Here is a 22,219-nt window from a genome sequence, read left to right on the forward strand (position 1 = left end):
AAAGCGTAGCACCAATTTTTCCATCGTAATGCAAAATATTTGGCTCTAACTACACTACTAGTCAAATGTTTATAATGATCTACTGTACTTATACTTTATTAATACTATTTTCAATATTTTAGAATGACAGGAAATTCATCAAAACAATGAGAACACAAATGGAAGTATTGGGATGATGTATTGACCAAAGAAATGTTAAGTCACTAGATGTTAAGTCACTTTACAGTTCTGAAAACTCTGGGCATTATCTTCAAGCTTGTAAAAAAAATTATTCATTTTCTAGTTTTGTAATATTCTGCTTAATTTCTCTGTTTTTCTTTGGAAATTAGTTGCATTGAAAGTTTGGATTCTGCCATTTAAATTGCTTCAAACACTCCTCAAATAATAAAAGGCATCTCGAAAGAGACTTAATAGATTTAAAAATGTCCTCTGAGAATGATCAATTCACATCTATTAAGATGTAATTAACATCATAATATCCACTGAAGCATTAATATCTCAGATCATCTCCATTTTATTTATGATAGCTTGGTATAAGTGCTGATCTATTTGGAAAAATAAATTAAAACGTAAAAGGTGTTTATTAGAAAATTAAATCAAAAATACTTTGGAACAATAACTGCTATGGAAAATGTTATCAGAATGAGACCATTTATAATGTGATTTGCAACCACAAATAGTCAACTAGATATTAGGTACAGTTGAAGTCAGAAGTTTATATACACTTTGGTCATTAAAAATAATTTTTAACCACTTCACCGATTTCACATTAGCAAACTATAGTTTTGGCAAGTTCTTTAGGACATCTACGTTGTGCATGACAGGAGTAATTTTTCCAACAATTTATTTTACAGACAGATTATTTAACTTTTAATAGACTATCACAATTCCAGTGGGTCACAAGTTTAAATACACTGTTATCTGTGCCTTTAAGTAGCTTTTGAAAATTCCAGAAAATAAGTCAAGTGTACCTGAGAATGATTTTAAGGCATACCTTCAAACATGCCTCCTTGCTTGACATCATGGGAAAATCTAAAGAAATCAGCCAAGAACTCAGAAAACAAATTGTGGACATCCACAATTCTGGTTTCATCCTTAGGAGCAATTTCAAAATGCCTGGAGGTACCACTTTCATCTGTACAAACAATAGGACGCAAGTATAAACACCATGGGACCGCACAGCCATCATACCGCTCCGGAAGGAGACTCATTCTGTTTCCTAGAGATGAACATAGTTTGGTGCTAAAAGTGCAAATCAATCCCAGAATAACAGCAAATGACCATGTGAAGATGCTGTAGGGAACAGGTAGACAAGTATCTATATCCACAGTAAAACAAGCCCTATAATGACATGAAATACTGCTCAGCAAGAAAGATGCCACTGCTACAAAACCACCATAAATAAATCCAGACTACAGTTTGCAAGTGCACATGGGGTCAAAGATCTTAATTTTTATAGAAATGTCTTCTAGTCTGATGAAACAAAAATGTAACTGTTTGGCCATTATGATCATTGATATGTATGGAGGAAAAAGGGTGAGGCTTGCAAGCTGCCCAACCGTGAAGCCTGGGGTGGCAGCATCATGTTGTGGGGGTGCTTTGCTGCAGGAGGGACTGGTGTATGTAAACTTCTGACCCACTGAGAATGTGATGAAAGAAATAAAAGCTGAAATAAATAATTCTCTCTACTATTATTCTGACATTTCACATTCTTAAAATAAAGTAGTGATCCGAACTGACCTAAGACAGGGAATGTTTTCTATGATTGATGTCAGGAATTGTGAAAAACTAAGTTTAAATGTATTTGGTTAGATGTTTGTGAACTTCTGACTTCAAATGTAGATGGGTATACATTACCATATACCCCAAATATTTGTACACATATAGTGAGTCACACTTAATCCAGGGTTCCCACGAAAAAACAATTTTGTCCCGCTGTTTTCCCTTTGCCACATACAAACACCACCAGCCCGAAATTAATCATTAACAGTTGAAAGCGCTATGTTCAGGGCCTCCGAGTTTTTGACCGTGATCTGTTATATTTTGGAAATGCAACGCAAGCCCCACTGCTATTGAACGCACCTCAGGTCATGTTTCTTGTGCATGCAGCAGCTAGATAATGTTATGCTCGAATGTTTGCAGTGAATGTTAACTGGTAAGCAGCGAAGCTAGCCTTTTTAACTTTTATTTAATGTGGTAACTCATTTGCAAATAATCTTGCTACAGTACAAGCCTGAAATTGTTTTTATGAAGACAAATACTTTTATGCAAATACTTGAATGCGTTTATATGTGATATAAATGTCCAAAGACAGTTTCGTACAGTACTTTGTTCTTTCATTATATTTTCAAATGTAGTTTTTCATTTTTAGAATTCTTGCTATTCCAGTTCATTCTAAATTTATTCATTGCGTTCCAAGTTGGAAGCCAATCATGAAATTCGTGATTAGCAATATATCTCAAACATTAAGCTTTAGATTCATGTGTGATTGGGTGCTGTCTTTTAATTTTCTTTTTTTCCATCAATTAAATTTAAACTGCTGTTCATGTCACATGATCATGAACGACACAGTTTAAATCGTTCATATGCTGCACTCTCCCTGGATAAATAGAGCTTAATTATCACCCACTGCGCTCCGAAGGGTCTCACCCTAACTCTCAAAATCCACTCACGCTAGCAAGATCATGAGCAGCGTGGACCCAAGAGCTGGTCTCTGAATCACAGATTTAATTGCTCTCTCTCTTTCCCTGTGCCGCCACCTCATCCCTCTCACTCCATTGCAACCGTTTCAATCTCCAGATGAAATTGAATAAAAATAACTTGGCAAAATGGGGGCTGAAGAGGGAGAGAAAAATAATCCTGTCCCTGTCTTTCGTATAGCCCAGAGACAGATCAACTGAGAGCTTTAAGCAAAGCTTATCTGTTGTGTTTCACAGAGGCTCCGTCTGATCTCCCCCAATCAAAGGCGTCTGTGAGCGTTTGGTCTCAGCTTGCTGCTTTTCATTTCCCTGTGCTTAATTAAATAATCGAAGATAGCCGGCTTTCTGTGCCCATACCTCTCTCATAGTCCCCTCTCAGTTATTATTGTCAATATCGGATACTGAACGTTGCTCTGCTTAACAAGCAACATGTTAATGCTAGATTTCATTAGTGCCTAGCTGTCTCTTTTTCTGTCATTCTTCTTCCTTTTGTCCTTTTGATGGTGATTATTGTGAATGTTTTCTGCTCTCTCAATGCCATGTTTCTGTTTTTCATATTGCAGAAAATAGTTTTCTTCTGTGTTTGTCTTGTATTCTTTTTCTGTTTTTTTTTAAATAGCTAAACATCCTTAAAATAAGATGATGATGATAATAATAATACTTTTTATTTATATAGCGCCTTTCCACAAGCTCAAGGACACTTTACACTCCATATATATTTAACAGGACAAAGTACATTAATACACATTACAATCTCAATTACAAAAAGGGGAAATAAAACATCAATCAGTAATAGACCGATTATGCACTGAGAAAGGATGTGTTTTAAGCTGAGGTAGAGAGTTCCACAGTTTAGGTGCAACTACACTGAAGGATCTCCAACCAAAAGTGGATATATGAAATCTATGGACAGACAATTTGGAGTCGAAGACGTGATTATATGAAAGCATGAACTGGTGATTCTGCATCCTTCAAAATGAGAATGGGGTGAAGTCGTGCAATGTGGCCTAGATTGAAGAAAACAGTTTATTGATGGTTCTAATGTGGGCTTAAAAAGTAAGAGATGAATCAAGTGATTCCCAGATTCTTAATGGTTTTAGAGTGTTTGGGCAGATTTCCATCATTATTGACACACATGTCAATATTTCTTATAAGTGTTTGTGGCCAATAAATCATGATCTCAGTTTTGTCAGCATTACATTTTAGGAAATTACTGTTTAACCAAATTTTTACATCGTTGATACAGGCAGTTAATAGCATGTGTTTCATCAAAACGTGCAGATGTATAAATCTGGGTGTCATCAGCATAGCAGTGATAACTGAAACCATGACGACGGATGAGCTGACCTAGTGGGAGAATGTAAATAGTGGACCTAGTACAGAACCCTGGGGGATACCCTAAGTGAGAGGCGCAGTAGGGGATTTGTTTTTCTTAAGAGATTAAATATTTTCTGTTAGTGAGGTAGGAAGAAAACCAGGATGGAGCGGTGCCAGTAATACCAATATCAAAAAGTCGGGAAAGGAGTGTTTTGTGGCATACAGTGTTAGAGTCCACAGAGAGGAGGATATCAGTAATAAACTTCAAGAGAGCAGTTTCAGTGCTGTGGAGTAGGCGAAAACCAGATTGGAAAGGGTCATAGAGATTATTAGCAGCAAGATATGATTGTAACTGGGAGCTACAACTTTTTACAGAACTTTAGATGTAAAAGTCAGGTTAGAAATAGGATGATAGTTGCAGTGGGAAGATGGATCTAAGTTGGGACTTTTAAGGACTGGTGTAACAGCGGCAATTTAAGATCAGTTAGAACAATGGCAGCAGCAATTTTAAGATCAGTTGGAACAATGGCAGATGCAAGAGATGTGTTTATCATATGCGAAATTGTGCCGAAATGACTGACTACTGTGTTTAAGAAAGGAGGTTGGGGAAGGGTCCAACTGACAGGATGATGAGTTGGTATGTCAGATTAAATCACTGACTGATGATGAGCTAGTGAGAGTGAAGGTGGAGAAAGGGTTGACAAGGGTGTTCAGACAGACATTAGTGCAGAGGATCTTCAGAAATGGTTGATGTGAATGTTTTCAAGTTCATCTGAGCTGTGTGAGTCCTAAGCCTGTGGGTGAATTAGCTTGTTCACCATAGCAAAGAGGGCTCTAGGTCTACAACTTGCTTGTTGGATAGAGGAAAATTACATTGAATGTGAAGTGTTGAGTGCTGCTCTGTACTTCAACTGATGTTCTGTAAGAGATAATGAATGAACAGTGAGGCCTGTTTTTCTAAAAAGCCGTTCAAGACGACAACCCACTCTCTTCATTGCCTGCAGTTCAGGAGTAAACCAAGGCGATGAGCGACAAGAGGGCACTAGCTTTGTCTTGATGGGGACGTGCTCCTCAAGAGCAGCTGAGATAGCTGAATTATAATTTCAGAGGATGTTTTAAGGACAGGTCAGTTTCAACAGTCAGAAAGTAAGGGTGCACAGACAGATGTGTAGATATACCTCAAATAACATTATGATTTTTCTATAAAATAATGTGCAAAATATTGAGTGAGCATAAGTTGTTTCAGTTCAGTAAATAATAATTTTGGAATATCAGAAACGATGTAAAAGTGAATCTTGTCATTACGTTATCAAAATCGGCAAAGATTTTCCAGCAAAAAACATGCATTAAAACACTGACACAGCTATTTTGGAATTGATTTGACAAGACCTGCATGGATATTTCTTCAGGAGGCAAAAGGCATGTGGTGTATGCATAAAACATGTTTTTCAGCAAATGTATCATGTTGATGACTTAGAGGCTTAAGACCATAATGAATACACCAGTTCTTATAAGATGTTCAGATATTTTTACTGAAAACCGGACAAAAATACTAAGGGTAAGAAAAAGATTTTTGCAATGTACTGCATCTCCTCTCTTCTAGGTTCATATTGGCCAGGCAGCCTGAGGGTGTGTAAGCCTGACGAAGAGCTGAGATGTATTGATGGAACTCTAAGCATGCATGTCTTTCCTTTCTCTCTTATCTCTCCTCTCATCCCCTCCCTTCAGGTTACACCCTCCTCTAAGATTGTGGGCGATCTGGCACAGTTCATGGTGCAGAACTCACTGAGTCGGGCAGAGGTGGAGGAGAGAGCAGATGAGCTCTCATTCCCCCTCTCCGTGGTTGAGTTCCTGCAAGGGCACATCGGCATCCCCCACGGAGGCTTCCCGGAACCTTTCAGGTCAAAGGTACGACCCCTATCCTGCACAGAGCATCTTCCATGATGCTGGGAGAAAACTAATTAGCCAAGACAAATGAATAACTGCTGTGTAGTTGTTCACCTAGGCTAAATGTATTCAATGCAGTATTTGATCTCAAAGAGAGAAAAGTAGAGAAGGCCCAGTACAGAGTCAGTACACGTACAAATAGACTTCGTGTCACAGCTGCCAATGGCAGGTGAATTAAGAAAATTGATTGGCAAACTTTCTTTTTTTTTGACAGTTTGATTATTCCATTTGTATTTATTTTTTCTGTATATTGGTGGTAAAACAAGACACTTTGTGTATTATATTTCCATTTTTATTGCATATGGCAAGGAATATTCCACAGATGTGTCGCCACAAGCAGTTAAGTCATCCTACCATGATCCTTAATTTTCCACTGAGGTGAAGGAAGAAAAGTTACAAAAGATGTTTTCTTTAGAAGTTTGGGTATCACTTTATGATCAGCTTTTATTTGTTAACATTAGTTAATTGCTATTAATTAAAATTAGTTATTAGATATTTTGATAACTAACGATAAACTAATCTTTTGCAGCATTTATTATCTTATGTTAATTTGTAAATTTACAATTGTTTATTGTTTGTTCACGTTAGTTCTTAATGCTTATAAAATGTTAACATATACAACTTTTAATGTAAAAGATTTAGTCTTTTAGTACATGTTAAATTTAGTCTTTCTAGTACATGTTAAAATAAAAATTATCCAGATAATAAATAAGTGCTGCAAAAGCATTGTTCATTGTTAGTTCATGTTAAGGAATCTAGTTAGCTAATATTAATAAGTACATACTTATAAAGTGTAAGAAAAATGTCAATTCACGTCACTTACATCACATTTAGACTATCTTTCTTATAATACGATTTAAACAATGTATCATCTTGAAGTTCATCATTTACTGTGCAAAGCCAGTTCCCCTTCTGTCACTCCCTCAACGTTGTGTCGAATGAAGTGACACAAGGGGTCTTCCTTGGGAGCCTTGCGTACCTCTGATCTTGAGAAAAGGCCAATGTGATATTGGCAGACAGAATTTGCATGTCCCGCCCCCGAACATACGGGTATAAAGGGAAGCGGCATGTGTCTGTCAGTCAGATTGTTTCTTCGGAGCCGAGCGGTTGTGCAACAGCAAGCTGAGTTCACCACTGTTCCACTCACCTCTACTGGCAAGAAGCACTGTTGTTGGATCCTATGGCGCATTTCCAGCTGGCGTTCTTCTCTCTCTGCACGCTGTGCCTTACATGCCCCTGGGCGCTTCGACAGCGCTTTCAGTGCCTAAGAGTGTTTTCCCCTCCAAAAGAGTTTTATTCTCTAAAAGAGTTTGAGTTTCACTCATTAAAGAGCAATATACAGCAGGCGTTGAACGTCCTTTTTAAAGATGTCTTTCCGACTGTGTGTAGTTCCTGGATACGGTCGATTTCACTCCACTTCTGATGCTCATAAGAGCTGCCTCGCGTGCCTGGGCTGCGATCAAATGTAGGCAGCGTTTTATGAATGTTTCATGTTCTCAGTGTGAGAACATAGCCATGGTAACCTTGCGGTCACCACTTTCCTCACGAGAGAAAGCCACTTCAGCTGACCCGAAGCTCCTACTGCTTGTTCACGAATTGGTGTTCTTCCTGATCTGAATACCCGCAGAGAGGCACAGTTCAGTCAGTGCTCTCATTCCTGCGACAGGCTGGAGGGGAGGCTGTCCCCCTCCACCTTAAAGGTGCATGTAGCCAATATCGCGACAGTGTCAATATCAGTGCACTTATATAGCGCTTTTTTTAACCTTAGAGGTTACCAAAGCGCTTTACACTGTTTCCCAATCACCCATTCACACACACTCATACACCAATGGTGGCAGAGCTGCCATTGGGAGCAACTTGGGGTTCAGTGTCTTGCCCAAGGACACTTTGGCATGTGGAGTTGTGTGGGCCAGGAATCGAACCACCAACCCTGCGATTGGCGGCTGACCCGCTGTACCAACTGAGCCACAGCCGCCCCTTAGCACAGACAGGCTGACCCCCACCCCTTCAACCTCTGCAGCAATGCTGGCAGCACTCATACGTTTATTTCCCAAAGACAACCTCTGAATATGACGCTGAGCATGTGCACTCAACTTCTTTGGTCGACCATAGCGAGGCCTATTCTGAGTGGAACGTGTCCTGTGAAACCACTGTATGGTCTTTGCTACCATGCTGTAGCTCATTGTCAGGGTCTTGGCAATCTTCTTATAGCCTAGGCCATCTTTATGTAGAGCAACAATTCTTTTTTCAGATCCTCAAATAGTTCTTTGCCATGAGGTGCCATGTTGAACTTCCAGTGACCAGTTTGAGGGAGTGTGAGGGCGATGACACCAAATTTAACACCTGCTCCCCATTCACACCTGAGACCTTGTAACACTAATGAGTCACATGACACCAGGGAGGGAAAATGGCTAATTGGGCCCATTTTGGACATTTTCACTTAGGGGTGTACTCACTTTTGTTGCCAGCGGTTTAGACATTAACGGCTGTGTGTTGAGTTATTTTGAGGGGACGGCAAATTTACACTGTTATACAAGCTGTACACTCACTTCTTTACATTGTAGCAAAGTGTCATTTCTTCATTGTTGTCACGTGAAAAGATATAATAAAAAATGTGAGGGGTGTACTCACTTTTGAGATACTGTATTTGTATAGTATTATTTGATTAAAGCTGTACAGTATGTATTTGATTAAGCACAATTTGATCATAACATTATATTACATTTAACATGGAATCCAGAAAAATGAAAACAGTAAGGCATAATTTGACCAAGTATCGACTTAGTATCAATACCAAGGTACCAGGGCTGGTATCACACCGAAGCCAAATTGTTGAGATCGGAGCAACCCTACCATACCCTTTGACAGCTAAAACCAATCTGGCCATTCTCCTTTGACTTCTCATCAACAAGTTGTTTTCGTCCACAGAACTGCCACTCATTGGATGTTTTTTGGTTTTGGCAGCATTCTGAGTAAACTCTAGTGACTGTTGTTTGTGAAAATCCCAGGAGATCAGCAGCTACAGAAATACTCAAACCAGCCCGTCTGGCACCAACTTGCTAATTTTTTCCCCATTCTGGTGGTTGATATAAACAGTAACTGAAGCTCCTGACCCATATCTGCATGATTTTATGCATCATACTGCTGCCACACGTGTGGCAGATTAGATAATCACATGATTGTCTAAGTAGGTGTAGGTGTAACTAATAAAGTGTTCAGTGAGTGTACATTTATATGTGACTTAAGTGTCCAAAAGTATTCAAATAACTTTTTGGGACACTGTACATCTAATCTAAAATTACTTTCTTTGCTAGTCTCTGTTAATTGAGGATCTCAATTCTTCTGTTTAGTTTCTGAAATTTGTCTAATTGAACCAATAAGCGGAGATTAATCCTGCTTCAGCTAATTATCAGTTATAAATTTTCTCAAATTCAGTTTGGAGCTCAGGGACAAATGCTTTATTTCATAAATTTATGTGCAGTGCAGCTTGAACAGTGTAGCAGTGATATTTCAGGGAATATATGATTAATGTCTATTAGGTTACCTTACGACGTTGTCTGGAGTTCTCATAACTTATTTGTGGCTCAGGTTTTGAAGTCTCTTCCTCGTGTGGAGGGACGTCCTGGAGCCTCCCTTCCCTTGCTGGATTTCCAGGCCTTAGAGAAGCAACTACGAGAGACACACGGTGATGAAATCACCCCAGAGGATGTGATGTCAGCAGCCATGTACCCCAAAGTGTTCCAGGAGTTCAAAGAGTTCACTAAATCCTTTGGGCCGGTGGACTGTCTCAACACCAGACTTTTCCTGGATGGACCTAAGATAGCTGAAGAATTTGAGGTAAGAGAGTGTTGCTTTTTTGAATAGTTAAAACTATTTGATTTATTAAACAGAAGTTGCTTCAAATTTTATTTGCTGTTAGCATGCCATTAATCTTCCTGTCATCCATGATTGTGAATATCATCTCCACATTCCTACCATCAAAACTATTTTCGTCTTTCTCAGGTGGAGTTGGAGAGAGGTAAGATACTCCACATCAAGGCTCTGGCTCTTGGAGACCTGAATAAAGCCGGCCAGAGAGAGGTGTTCTTCGAACTCAATGGTCAGCTGAGATCTGTCCTTGTCAAGGACACTGTGGCCATGAAGGTGTGTTCCTTATTTTCTTAATATTCTTTTATTTATATTTTTCTAATGGTTTAAAATGTGTTTTGAATATGTTTCGAGGAAGTAGAACTTGCACATTCCCCAAAGGTTTTTTTTACATTTTTTTTTCGATGCTGTGTCAAGTTTAAATGAACTTCTTCAGACACCTTTGTTGTGCTGTGTCTTGCTTTTGTAGTGCAATAACGCGCTATGTCTGAAGGGCCCCTTACGCTATTCTAGCTTTTTTAAAACAAGAACACAGTCACTTATACCGTATTTACCAATTTCAATTTGAATATTGTTTTTTTTTTTTTATCTGTGCACGTCTAAACAAAGTTAATCTTGAGCTACAAGATGTCAAGCAGTTGTGAAATTGCAAGCACTATAATTAGCACAGTTACATATGGAAGCAAACATCTTTCAATGGAAGTACAAATTACAAATAAGAGGATGGACAGTTGAGCTTATTTTTGAGAATCTGTTTTGAGAATCTGAATCTGTACATGTGTTTTGTATTTTTGAGCTTGTTTTTTAGATCTTTGGTGTCATATGTGCTTATTTGTGAAATGGCAAGAACACATTTTTTTTTTTTTTTTTACAAAAAAGTATAAATCAACATGCAAACGGTGAAAGCACCAGAAGTCTCTCTCGAAGTAATTCAAGTTTTGCAGTATTTTAAGAAAAGGTTTTTGCGCACATATTTTATCAATGTGATGGGCGTAATGAGAGCTGTTTCATAAAATGTTCAAATTAATTTAGAGTAATAAATGGTAAGATGTACTGAATAGATGTACACTCTATGGAGCTTTTAAAGTTTTTGGAATTAAGACTTAGCTGCAATAAATACATTTATCAGTGATGAGCGTGTAAATGTGGTCAGAGGTATGTGAAAGGCTAGCTCTGGTCTGAAAGCATCAATTGGCACTCAGGTAAGGTTAATGAATACATAGAAATTTCTAGGTGTGAATCCTGGAGGAAGTCATCTTCTCCTTTTGAATAATTATTTGCATTCTTGTGATGTTTTGTCGATATTTCTAAGAATAAGGACATGTAAAATATTTTTTTGCAGAGGTGTTCAATTTAAATGCTTGTTGAGACTACTACTAAAAAGTTCCAACAACCCCAGGCAGTGCTGACTGACAGTCTAGTGGGTCTTTTACTCACTTTCATGTCTTTCCAAACCCCTGTTACTTTCTTCTGCACAAGAACACAAATTATATAGTTTAACAAATGTCCTGTCCTGTATCAACAAGGCCAGGTACCCACCCTGTCACGCTCCACACTCCACCTCTGGCTCTACATTCCACTGCACTACTCTGCTCTTTTTTATTTTATACTTTTAATTGATACTGCATGGACATATTTATATTTATATTTATATTGCTTATATTTTAATTCTTGTTTCATATATTTAGAGATTGTGTGAATGCACCTACAACACCAAAACAAATTCCTTGTATGCATAAAAAACTTATTTGGCAATAAAGCTTTTTCTGATTCAGTTGGCTGAAGTCAATGCAATGACAGTACATAATAATTAATTTTATCAAAAGAGGCAAAATTGTCATAAAAGTAGTCCATGTGGCTTGTGCTTCAAGACTTTTGAAGGCGTACAATCCATTTGTATGATAAACAGACCAAAATTAAAGTAATTATTTACTCTCAAACATTCAGAGCTGTTTAAGGACTTGAAAAATTACTTAATTTATTTTCAATTATAATCTTAATTTCGGATATGTCTTAAGTAAATGTAAACAGGCAGGACAAAAATCTGATCATCACTTAAATCCCAGATCATTATATTAACCTCAATTCATTTTCTTGGGTTTCTAGGAGATGCATTTTCACCCTAAAGCCCTGAAGGATGTTCGTGGGCAGATTGGAGCTCCTATGCCTGGTAAAGTGGTGGAGGTTAAGGTGAAAAAGGGCCAGCAGGTGGAGAAAGGACAGCCACTCTGCGTCCTCAGTGCCATGAAGATGGAAACGGTGGTTAACTCTCCACTCTCTGGCACCATAGCCAAGGTGTACGTGACAACCGACCGCACACTGGAAGGAGATGATCTTATTCTGGAGATCAATGAGTAGATATCTTGAAGGCCAAGAGTGGGAATGACACATCACCTCTGTCAATCCCTACCAGGCTGAACACACTCTCACACACACACACAAACACACACAAAACACAGTTATATAAGGAGACAGACACCTTTTCAATGTCAATCTGTCTATATCTGAAAATGTGTTTTCATGCTTGAATTTGCTGACTTTAGTGTCATATGTGCTTATTTGTTAGTGTTTATCAATGTTTAATTCGTATTAATAAATGTAGTTTACAACTGAAAGAGTTGCTCTGAAAATAGAACAAGCAATAAAGTAATGACAAAATGAGTCTAAATTAGATGTATTCATAGTCATGTTAATCTTGCACTAGTATGATTGGTCATAATCATTTACGTAAACTCAAAGCTCTACAAATTAGTTTACCAGAAATAACTAAACTCACAAATTATCTTAAAATATTATCAGATTTAATGCACAGTGCCTCCTTTACTAGAGCACCAATTGCATACAGATATTCCATTGAATCTTAACACAGAGTAGCTTACTTGAAATATATACAAAATTTAATTTTTTAAGACAAGCTGCATTGTCATACAGTATATATCCAATGTTTTGACCAATGGCCTTGTTTACTTTGTTGGGGCAAAAAAATAGATTTAGTCTCCGGAGTCTTAGACTTGAGTGCATCTCATCCAAAGGTGGAGTTGTGACCCAAGTGGTTCGGGCTGAAGTGAGCTCCATAGAGGCCAATGAGGATCGATGACTCTGTTCAAGAGCACTTATAAACTCCATGACGGAATTTTCCCAGGGCTCGTCTCATGCTCGTTGTTTCAATTCCTCCATTAATGTACATTTTGGTAATGTCATTGTCCTGTTACGTTCCCCTAAGCAGCAGATGCCTCTTGGCTGCTATAGTGGCACAAATATCTGTATTCTACAGCTTTCTCTTTTTCGCCTTGTTTAACACATCACTGACCGCAGGGACGTTTCATTTGACGTGATATCATTTGTAATTGATAATGAGAGGTTTGACTCAATAGCCTAAGTAATTGAAAGCACTCAGCCTGAAATCTACAAGATGTTGTTGTGACAAAATAAGTCCATTGGGTAACTTCTCGACTTTTGAGTAGACCAATTCTTCACTAAGGACCAATAGCTTAAAATTTGGATATTCACTCATCATTTATTATAACATCCCAATTGGAAGAGTAAAGCTGTGTATATGATTATACATGAACACATGCCCATAAATGTGATGTTTTTCCTTCAACTGGATACTGACATGGAGCTAAAGGTGTTTAGAAAAAGCTCCTCAACCTCTTATTACCTGTGAATGGATCTAGTAAGCACAGACCATATCATATTCACCACCATCATTTGCAAGTTTGTTCTTCTGTGTTTGATGCAACCTGACAGCAAGTACATCTGTTTACATGAGTAGCAAGAACAGAGACTAAACTTAATCATGACAGGCACAAAACATTTGTAGGGTGCAGTGCAGGGAGAGGAAGTATTTATTATTTTTTTTTTTACTTTATATGCTTCCAATATCTGTGTGTGGGTCACTAGTGGGTGAGTCTGAAAAGCTCTGGAGAACCCATCAATGATATCAGCTGAGACGGCACAATCATACCTTTTGGCTTGTCCAGGGAAACCTCACTGCTGTTCTGTAAGTGTTTTTGTGCCGAGAAGTGGTTCAAGCCTGGTTTTGTTAATGCAGCCAATACAACAATGCAGTATTATATCAAAGTTATTGTTAAATGGGTCATCCACGGTCTTAATATAGCATTGAGTATTGTATGTATTTGATGCACAGGTACTTGTCTGTAGATTTTGCTCTCCCCTTTGGCACAATGTTAATTCAAACTGTTGAAATTTACAGGGTAAAATAGTTCTGCTTTGTTAGATTAAATAACGATATTTGAAATCGGGAATGTTTTGAGGAGAACTGGAACTAATCTGTATGACATGTTGGATATGATGCCTTTCAATAGCATTTATTATCTTTCCTTTTGAATGTGTTTTTTCTGTGAAGTTCATCTCTTTCCATCTGCTTTGATAATGAAAATTATAACATATGCAAATACTAATTCACCATAACCTTATGTTCTTTTATCATAGAAAAATGTTGGGGGGGTGAATAAATATATAAATAAAAGGAGCATAACAGACTGTCTGCCTCTGTCATTTGTGATGTCACGCATTAGGGCTTTTGTGCATATAAATCAACAATTAAACACTTGGCGACGCAAATGTTATTAATCATGTTCTCAAGCTGATTCAATGAGGGCATTTGAGTTAATATGGAGGGGAATATTAGATGTACAAATTAAAAATAACTATAAATGTTGTGAGTCTGTATGTGCTCAAGAGCAGAGATTCTAATGGGGCTAATTAATTGCTGTGATCTCACATGTGAATGACATCACATTCTTTAAATAAACATGGGTATCACAAGCCCTTTCAACATTTAATGACATGCAGAATATACATTTGAGTTATCAACAATTTTATTTTCACTAGGTAAAATGCTTATCAGGAAAATATCAAGAACGGAAGTACTACTAGTGAAAGTAATATTTTTATATCAGTAATTACATTTTGCACTAGTAAAACTTTCATTCTTGATATAAAAAATTACATCACGACTTGTGGAAATACGCATACTTTTTGTATTTTTTTTTTGGTGGAGGACAAATCTCAGTTGCCTCCGTCTGAGGTGTTCAATCCGTGCATCTTATCACGTGGCTTGTTGAGCGCGTTACCGCGGAGACATAGCGCGTGTGGAGGCCTACGCAATTCTCTGCAGCATCCACGCACAACTCGCCACTGCCCCCATAATGTAACCATTCTAGATTGCCTGTTGTAACTAATAAGAAAGCCTTTTAAGACATCTTTAATTACTGTCCAGTTTATTTATATCTGAATTCAATTTCCAGGTATCTGAAATTAACATTGCCACTAGTGAAAACCAAATAACAGATATAAAATAATTAGCATATTTACTATATGTAATGCAGTTGTTGATATTTGCACTAGTAATAATGTTATTGTTGATGTAAAAATTATATTTTTTACTAGTAAGAATTGAATTGCTGATATGAGTAATTGGAATTTCAACTATTATAAAATTATAGATATCTGTAATTGTGTTTTTAAAGGAATATTCCGTGTTCAATACAAGTTAAACTCAATCGACAGCATTTGTGGCATAATGTTGAGTATTAAAAAAAGATCATTTCATTGCATCCTTTAAAAAAAGCAAAAATGGAAGTAACAGTGGCCTTAAAATGGAAGTGAATGGTGGCAATTTTTGGAGGGTTTAAAGGCAGAAATGTGAAGTTTATCATTTTATAAAAGCACTTTTACAACTCTTGTATTATTTGAGCTGTAAAGTTGTTTAAATTGGCATTTTCACAATCGTTTAATTGGTTGTTGACATTACTGTCATGGCAACAAAGTTGGAAAATTGGCTATAACTTTACACTGAAAAGGTTAGTAAGTAATTTTATCACACTTCAATCATGTTAGCATATTGTTTATATCTTGGCTATATTTTTGAAAATAGTATTTAAATGTTAATGTATTGGCCCCCATTCACTTTCATTGTAAGTGCCTCTGTAACCCAGATTTTGTACAAATAAATAAATAAATAAAATATAAAAAAGGGAGGGATGAGTCAAAATGTGTTTTTGTGGTAATCAATATTATTCCAGAAATGCTGTTGATTGATCTTAACTTGTATTGAACCTTGTATTGTATTGTATTTTTTTAATTAAACAATATACAAGTTAAAACGTATATCAACTTGATATCAAGAAATAGCCTTTTATAGTAAAAATGTGATTGTTGATATTTATCATTCATGTCCTGCACATGATTAAAAGTCAATTCGGCTTACCATACAGACAGTACATGGGTCTTATTGATCATCTTCTGCTTGCAAATCTCTCAACCGCTGCAAATTAACACTGTGAATTTGTGACTGGAATATGTACGCAGGTATAATAGGACTGATCGAATAATATCCATCATGCAAGTAATTAAATGTATTAGATTTTTACAGTCTTCTGATTAGGAATTGTCTGCCTGCCAACGACACTGCTGACTGATGGGTCCACACTGATGTGCTTTTGGCTAAATGGGGTATAAGATTGTGGGCTATTGTAGAAGTGATGGATGGAGCTCCTATGTGCATCCATATGCTCATTCTTTTCTGGCAGGAAGTGTGGGGTAAGTTTATTTGTAAGGATGATGGATTGATAAGTGAGACTCTGTGGGTGAAGCTCTAGGGTTGTTTTGTGTTGGTCAGTGCCATGTTTGATTCATCTCGTAAACATGGTGATAATGGAGGCGTTTAATTGGTGGAAGAATGACTCAGAAATATGAAATAAACTCTTCTAATTTTAGAGCCGCATTTCACAATTAAGTCTTGGATAAAGTGACCCCACTGTAGGTGTGATGTATAAATGTGGCATATGTCCTAGTAGAAATGCAGCGGATGACATCGTTATTAGATTAACTAGCATTTGTACTCCTCTTCAAGATCAGAGAGTTTAGTTCTTGTCATCTCAGTTAGTCTGTTACTTTCGCAGTTTTATCAGCAGATGTTCAAATCAGCGTTCCTCGCCTGTGCCAGTCGATCACACTATCCTATTTTCATCGCTGTCTCCTGCTTTTATCCTTTTTTCTCTCTCTCGTTCCTTCACACTCTCTCGACTTGACTGTTTCTACAATCCTGTTTGCTTCTGTCTCTTTTCCAGTCTTTTATCACTCTGAAGGCCGCCAGATTATTCCACAATCCTTCCGGCGGTTAGAACTGTCTTTAAGAGGGTTATCGTGTATTCAAGGAAAGTATGAAACCCTTGTTGGCACATGGCTGTAGAAACATTGATGAATTAGATATTGATATTCACAGTGTGGCCCTGCTGCTAGTCTCTAATTCCCCAGTGTCACTGACTCGTATATTCACGAGCGCCTTGTAATTCTGGCCTTTTCTCCCTTATAAGAAGAGATCGACCAACATTGTGTTTTACGACCAATACAGACTTTCATGATGAATGGTCCGATAACGGATATACAGGCGGATTCGTAATTTCTGTTTAACTTTTTTTGCACAATAACAAATTCATTCATCAGTAACTTCTGAAGGTGAACTATTTTTACGAGGCTAATATTGCATAAAAAAATTATAATAAAAAAAGTTTAATTTTAGGTTAATTTACCTGTGAACATTGTAATTTCCTGTTGAAAGCACAGTGGTGTTATGCCATTCAAAAAAGTAATTAACTACAAATTACTAATTACTATTCTGAAATTGCAGATAAGTAATTGACTTTATGGATTACTTCATTGAAATGTAATCACATTACTAAATACTTCCATAACACTTCACAGAAAAGCTTGTTTTTCCACTCGGTGAATTCAAACTAATAACTATATATGTTCACTGACTGGTTAGAGGCACACACCCTTCTGCTGTCACAAAATGCAAAACAGGTGTATAAAATGTATATTTAAATATACATTATATTTTTATTTTGGAAATATTTGAAAGCCAAGTTATAAAAAGTAATTTAATTAAATGAAAGTCTGTAACTGTAATAATACAATAATTTGACATGCAATGTGCTAAACTACTTTCTGTACTAAAAAAGTAATTACATTAAAATAATTATTTACTGAACTTTGCAATTAGATTTCACCCAACACAGAAGTGTGTAATTTCTGAACTAATATCAGCACCGAATGGATTTGCAAAAATTAGCATTGTTTTCTAACAGATTTTTTGAATTATCTGCCTGTCTCAGTAGATCGAACAAACCGCTCTAAACTTTAGCTATTGGTTAAGTCAGTGCTGTTGTGTCATATAGTTGGGACATTCAAAGTAATATTTTTATAATGAAACAGTGTTTTTAAGGAAATCAACCTTGAAATGGTTTACTTATTGTTGTCTCTGCATATTAAAGGGATAGTTCACACAAAATTAAAAATTCACCCTTGCCATCCCAGACTTTTTGTACACAGCTCTGTATTTCTATACAATGCAAGTGAATGGTGACCAGACCTTTTGAAGCTCTAAAAATCACATAAAGGCAGCATAAAAGTATCCATATTACTCCATATGAGAACAGACCAAAATGTTACTCCTTTTCCACTGTACATCTTGATATTAGCAGTCTTGCCAATCATGAATTCAAGCTCAATTACACTTCCTAGCGCCATCTAGCGCTCTGCAAATGCATCATGCATTAGGAAGTGTATTCGATCTTGAAATCATGATCGTGCTTAGAGACTGCAATGGCAAGATGTACAGTGAACAATTAGTTACATTTTGTATTGCTCTCACGCAAAACCAACTGGATCACTTCAGAATACATTGATTAAACCTTTGGAGTCTTATGGATTACTTTTATGCTGCCTTTATGTGATTTTTGGAGCTTCAGAGTTTTGGTCACCATTCACTTGCATTGTAAGGACCAACAGAGCTGAGATATTTTTCTAGAAATTTTTGTGTTCTGCAGTAAAAAGAAAGTCATCCACATCTGAGATGGGATGAGTAAATGATGAGAGAATTAAAATTTTTGGGTGAACTATCCCTTTAATCTAGGATACAGTAAAATATTTCAAATTGAAAAAGTTACACAATTAAGATTTAAGAGGCAAAGTGTGAGTAATCACATCATTCAAACCGATTATCAGTCTCTCTATGCTTCACCTTTGGGACATCCTACACTTCTATCTAGCTTCAATTAATGAGTCTATAAAGAAAAGATACAATTAATAAAACCTAGTCCTTAAATACTTTTATTTGGCCTACCCTGGCCTGCCTGGCTTTCTGGGAAGTCTTTAAATTCAACATGATATAATGGCTACTTACCTTGCAATAAACCCTTCACTTCCACCTGTCCTCCTGAAGATTTGACACCGCCTTGCAGCTACATGAAATGTTCTCGCCGTCTATCTGTCTGTCCCTTATCTGTGCTCTCTCTGAGTCACTGGCGTGTGCCTGTGTGTCACAGCTGAGAGGAAGGTGATTATGGAAGCGTTTGTGTGTGTGTTGGAGTGAGATTCAGTTTGTTTCTTCTCATGGTCGGGGGCAGCTGGCAGCAGTGTTTACTCATCCATCCTCACACTGGTATGCAGGCAGCTCATATACTGCTGGGAGTTGAACAAGCTGTTTGAGAGCAGGTCTCGACTCTTAGCATAGCTCTTCCTTGCCTAATACCCCAGTCCACATCTTGCCTTCATCTGGAGCTGTGCCTTGCCATCATTATGTGCTTGACTAGCACTATTCTGGTTTTCATTTGATCCGTGGGCCGTAGGGCCTGCTGCAAGACATAAGCTGACTGCCTTCTCGTTGGATTAGTCTGTGGGCGCATTGATACCCTGTAGAGTTGAGGCAGGAGGAAGAGAGAAACTGCCTCCAGTGAATGCGAGTGCAAATGCCTAATTGGCCTCATTTGTGTGGCTTGAATATGCTGCCATTTGCTTAATTTTCCTAGTGAGTATTCTGCTTGTATGAAAGAGCAGCACTCAGCATGATGAGAGTATAATGGGACTGTGAATGGAAAAGGTCACACCTTGCACGTTAATGCTAGCTCACGTGGGACATTGAGGAGACAAGTGGGAGTTATCGCCAGAGATTCTGTAAAAAGAGGTGTATGATTGCTCGCCATTTCCTTGTGTTTGCCATTATAGATTAGTTCAAGAGCCTTTAGGAGCATTTCATGACAGGATGATAAATCTATTTTTATTGGGTGATACCTTTGGATACATGAGCAAAAACATATGTTACACTGTGAATATTTTGTTAAGTCAATTTATGTATAGGCACATACAGTTGAAGTCAGAAGTTTACATACACTTAGGTTGAAGTCATTAAAACTAATTTTTTTAACCACTCCAGAAATGGAATATTAGCAAACTATAGTTTTGGCAAGTTGTTTAGGACATCAACTTTGTGCATGACACCAGTCATTTTTCCAACAGTTGTTTATAGACAGATTGTTTCACTTTAATTGACTATATCACAATTCCAGTGGGTCAGAAGTTTACATACACTAAGTTAACTGTGCCTTTAAGCAGCTTGGAAAATTCCAGAAAATTATGTCAAGCCTTTAGACAATTAGCGTTTGATAGGAGGTGTACTGAACTAGATGTGTACCTGGGTATGTATCTTAAGGCCTACCTTCAAACTCAGTGCCTCTTTGCTTGACATTATGGAAAAATCTAAAGAAATCAGCCAATACATCAGAAAAAAAGTTGTGGACCTCCACATGTCTGGTTCATCCTTGGGAGCAATTCCCAAACACCTGAAGGTACCACGTTCATCTGTACAAACAATAGTTTGCAAGTATAAACAACATGGGACCACACAGCCATCATACTGCTCAGGAAGGAGACGCATTCTGTCTCCTAGAGATGAACGTAGCTTGGAGCGAAAAGTGCAAATCAATCCCCGAACAACAGCAAAGTTCATTTAAAACAACATAAACTGAAAGGCTGCTCAGCAAGGAAGAAGCCACTGCTCCAAAACTGCCATAAAAAAGCCAGACTACAGCTTGCAAGTGCACATGGGGACAAAGATCTTTTTGAAGAAATGTTCAAAAATGTAACTGTTTGGCCATAATGACCATCGTTATGTTTGGAGGAAAAAGGATGAGGTTTGCAAGCTGAAGAACACCATCCCAACCATGAAGCATAGGGGTGGCAGCATCATGTTGTGGGGGTGCTTTGCTGCAGGAGGGACTAGTGCACTTCACAAAATAGATGACAATGGAAAACTTTGTGGAAATATTAAAGCAACATCTCAAGACATCAGCCAGGAAGTTAAAGCTTGGTCACAAATGGGTCGTCCAAATGGACAATGACCCCAAGCATACCTCCAAAGTTGTGGCAAAATGGCTTAAGGACAACAAAGTCAAGGTATTGATTGGCCATCACAAAGCCCTGACCTCTATCCGATAGAAAATGTGTGTGCAGAACTGAAAAAACGTGTGCGAGCAACGAGACCTACGAACTTGACTCAGTTACACCAGTTCTGTCTGGAGAAATGGGATAAAATTCCAGCAACTTATTGTAAGAAGCTTATGGAAGGCTACCTCATGCATGGACATTGTATTTTGGCTTAGCTATACTCAACGCATAATTTAAATTCATTAAACAGTCTGATCTCAGTTCAGGACACTCTGTGCTGACACTAAAGGGTTAAACTTTGGACGTATGGAATCATGTGACAAAACAACATGATGCCGATCACAGAGATGTTTGTCTTTGGGATAAACACCAACAAAACTGCATCTGAGAATTTGAGCGATATATCGCAAAATGGCAAGCTGCTAAACACATTGTATACTAATGTGTACTTTACAGCATTGTTTCCCAGCATTGTTTCCCTTAGAAATCCTATATTTATTGTGCATTTTTACATTGAGAATCAAAGGGTTCATCCAAAAGCTGAAAAATTTTGCTTTCAGAGACTTGGAGTTAGGTTGAAAATAAGATGCATTTCAAACTGTTCTGAGACCAGTGAAGACAGACAGCACACTGGATGTTAAGCCATTCACTAAAAAAGGGAGCACGGGAGCATCCTATAGCTTTGCTATGCAGCCAAGTGTATTCACGCCTAAAATCCACCCAAAAGTTCAGTTTCAGGCTGCAGATTATTTTTGAACCACTCAACATGTTTTGCAGACATGGGACATTGGTTCAGAATGTAACATGATTGGTAGCGATTGGATGATGCTGGCAATTACTTTGAATCAGAATTAATTATGATCATTTCTGATTGGTAAAATGCTTCAGCACTGGCTATCTCTTAATTGTTTGATAGTGCAAAGAGAGAACATTGAGATTTTGTTGTCAAAGTAGAAAAAACATTGTAACATAAAAGTCAAATCAAGTCAAATCATTTTTATTCGATTAGTTTTTTTGTGCTTTTCCCAATACACATTTTTCCAAAGCATCTTTACAGAAAGCAGTAATGTCTGTAACGTCTCAAAAACATGAATAACCAACAAGTCAAGTCAATTTTATTTGTTACAATGCTGATC

The 22,219-nt window shown here is 37.5% G+C and overlaps 1 protein-coding gene across 1 annotated transcript in view; it reads left to right on the top strand.

Annotated features, from left to right (window-relative positions):
- Positions 1-14,330, top strand: part of LOC127627450 (pyruvate carboxylase, mitochondrial-like) — a 165,741-nt gene extending 151,411 nt beyond the window's left edge. Inside the window, exons 18-21 of the mRNA XM_052103834.1 lie at positions 5,745-5,924; positions 9,552-9,800; positions 9,966-10,106; positions 11,937-14,330. Coding sequence (XP_051959794.1) covers positions 5,745-5,924; positions 9,552-9,800; positions 9,966-10,106; positions 11,937-12,188 — 822 coding nt within the window. The 3' untranslated portion in view covers positions 12,189-14,330. The remainder of the gene's footprint in view (positions 1-5,744; positions 5,925-9,551; positions 9,801-9,965; positions 10,107-11,936) is intronic.
- The last annotated feature ends 7,889 nt before the right edge of the window (positions 14,331-22,219 follow it).

This window comes from Xyrauchen texanus, chromosome 34, assembly GCF_025860055.1.
Source record: "Xyrauchen texanus isolate HMW12.3.18 chromosome 34, RBS_HiC_50CHRs, whole genome shotgun sequence".
Lineage (NCBI taxonomy): Eukaryota > Metazoa > Chordata > Actinopteri > Cypriniformes > Catostomidae > Xyrauchen > Xyrauchen texanus.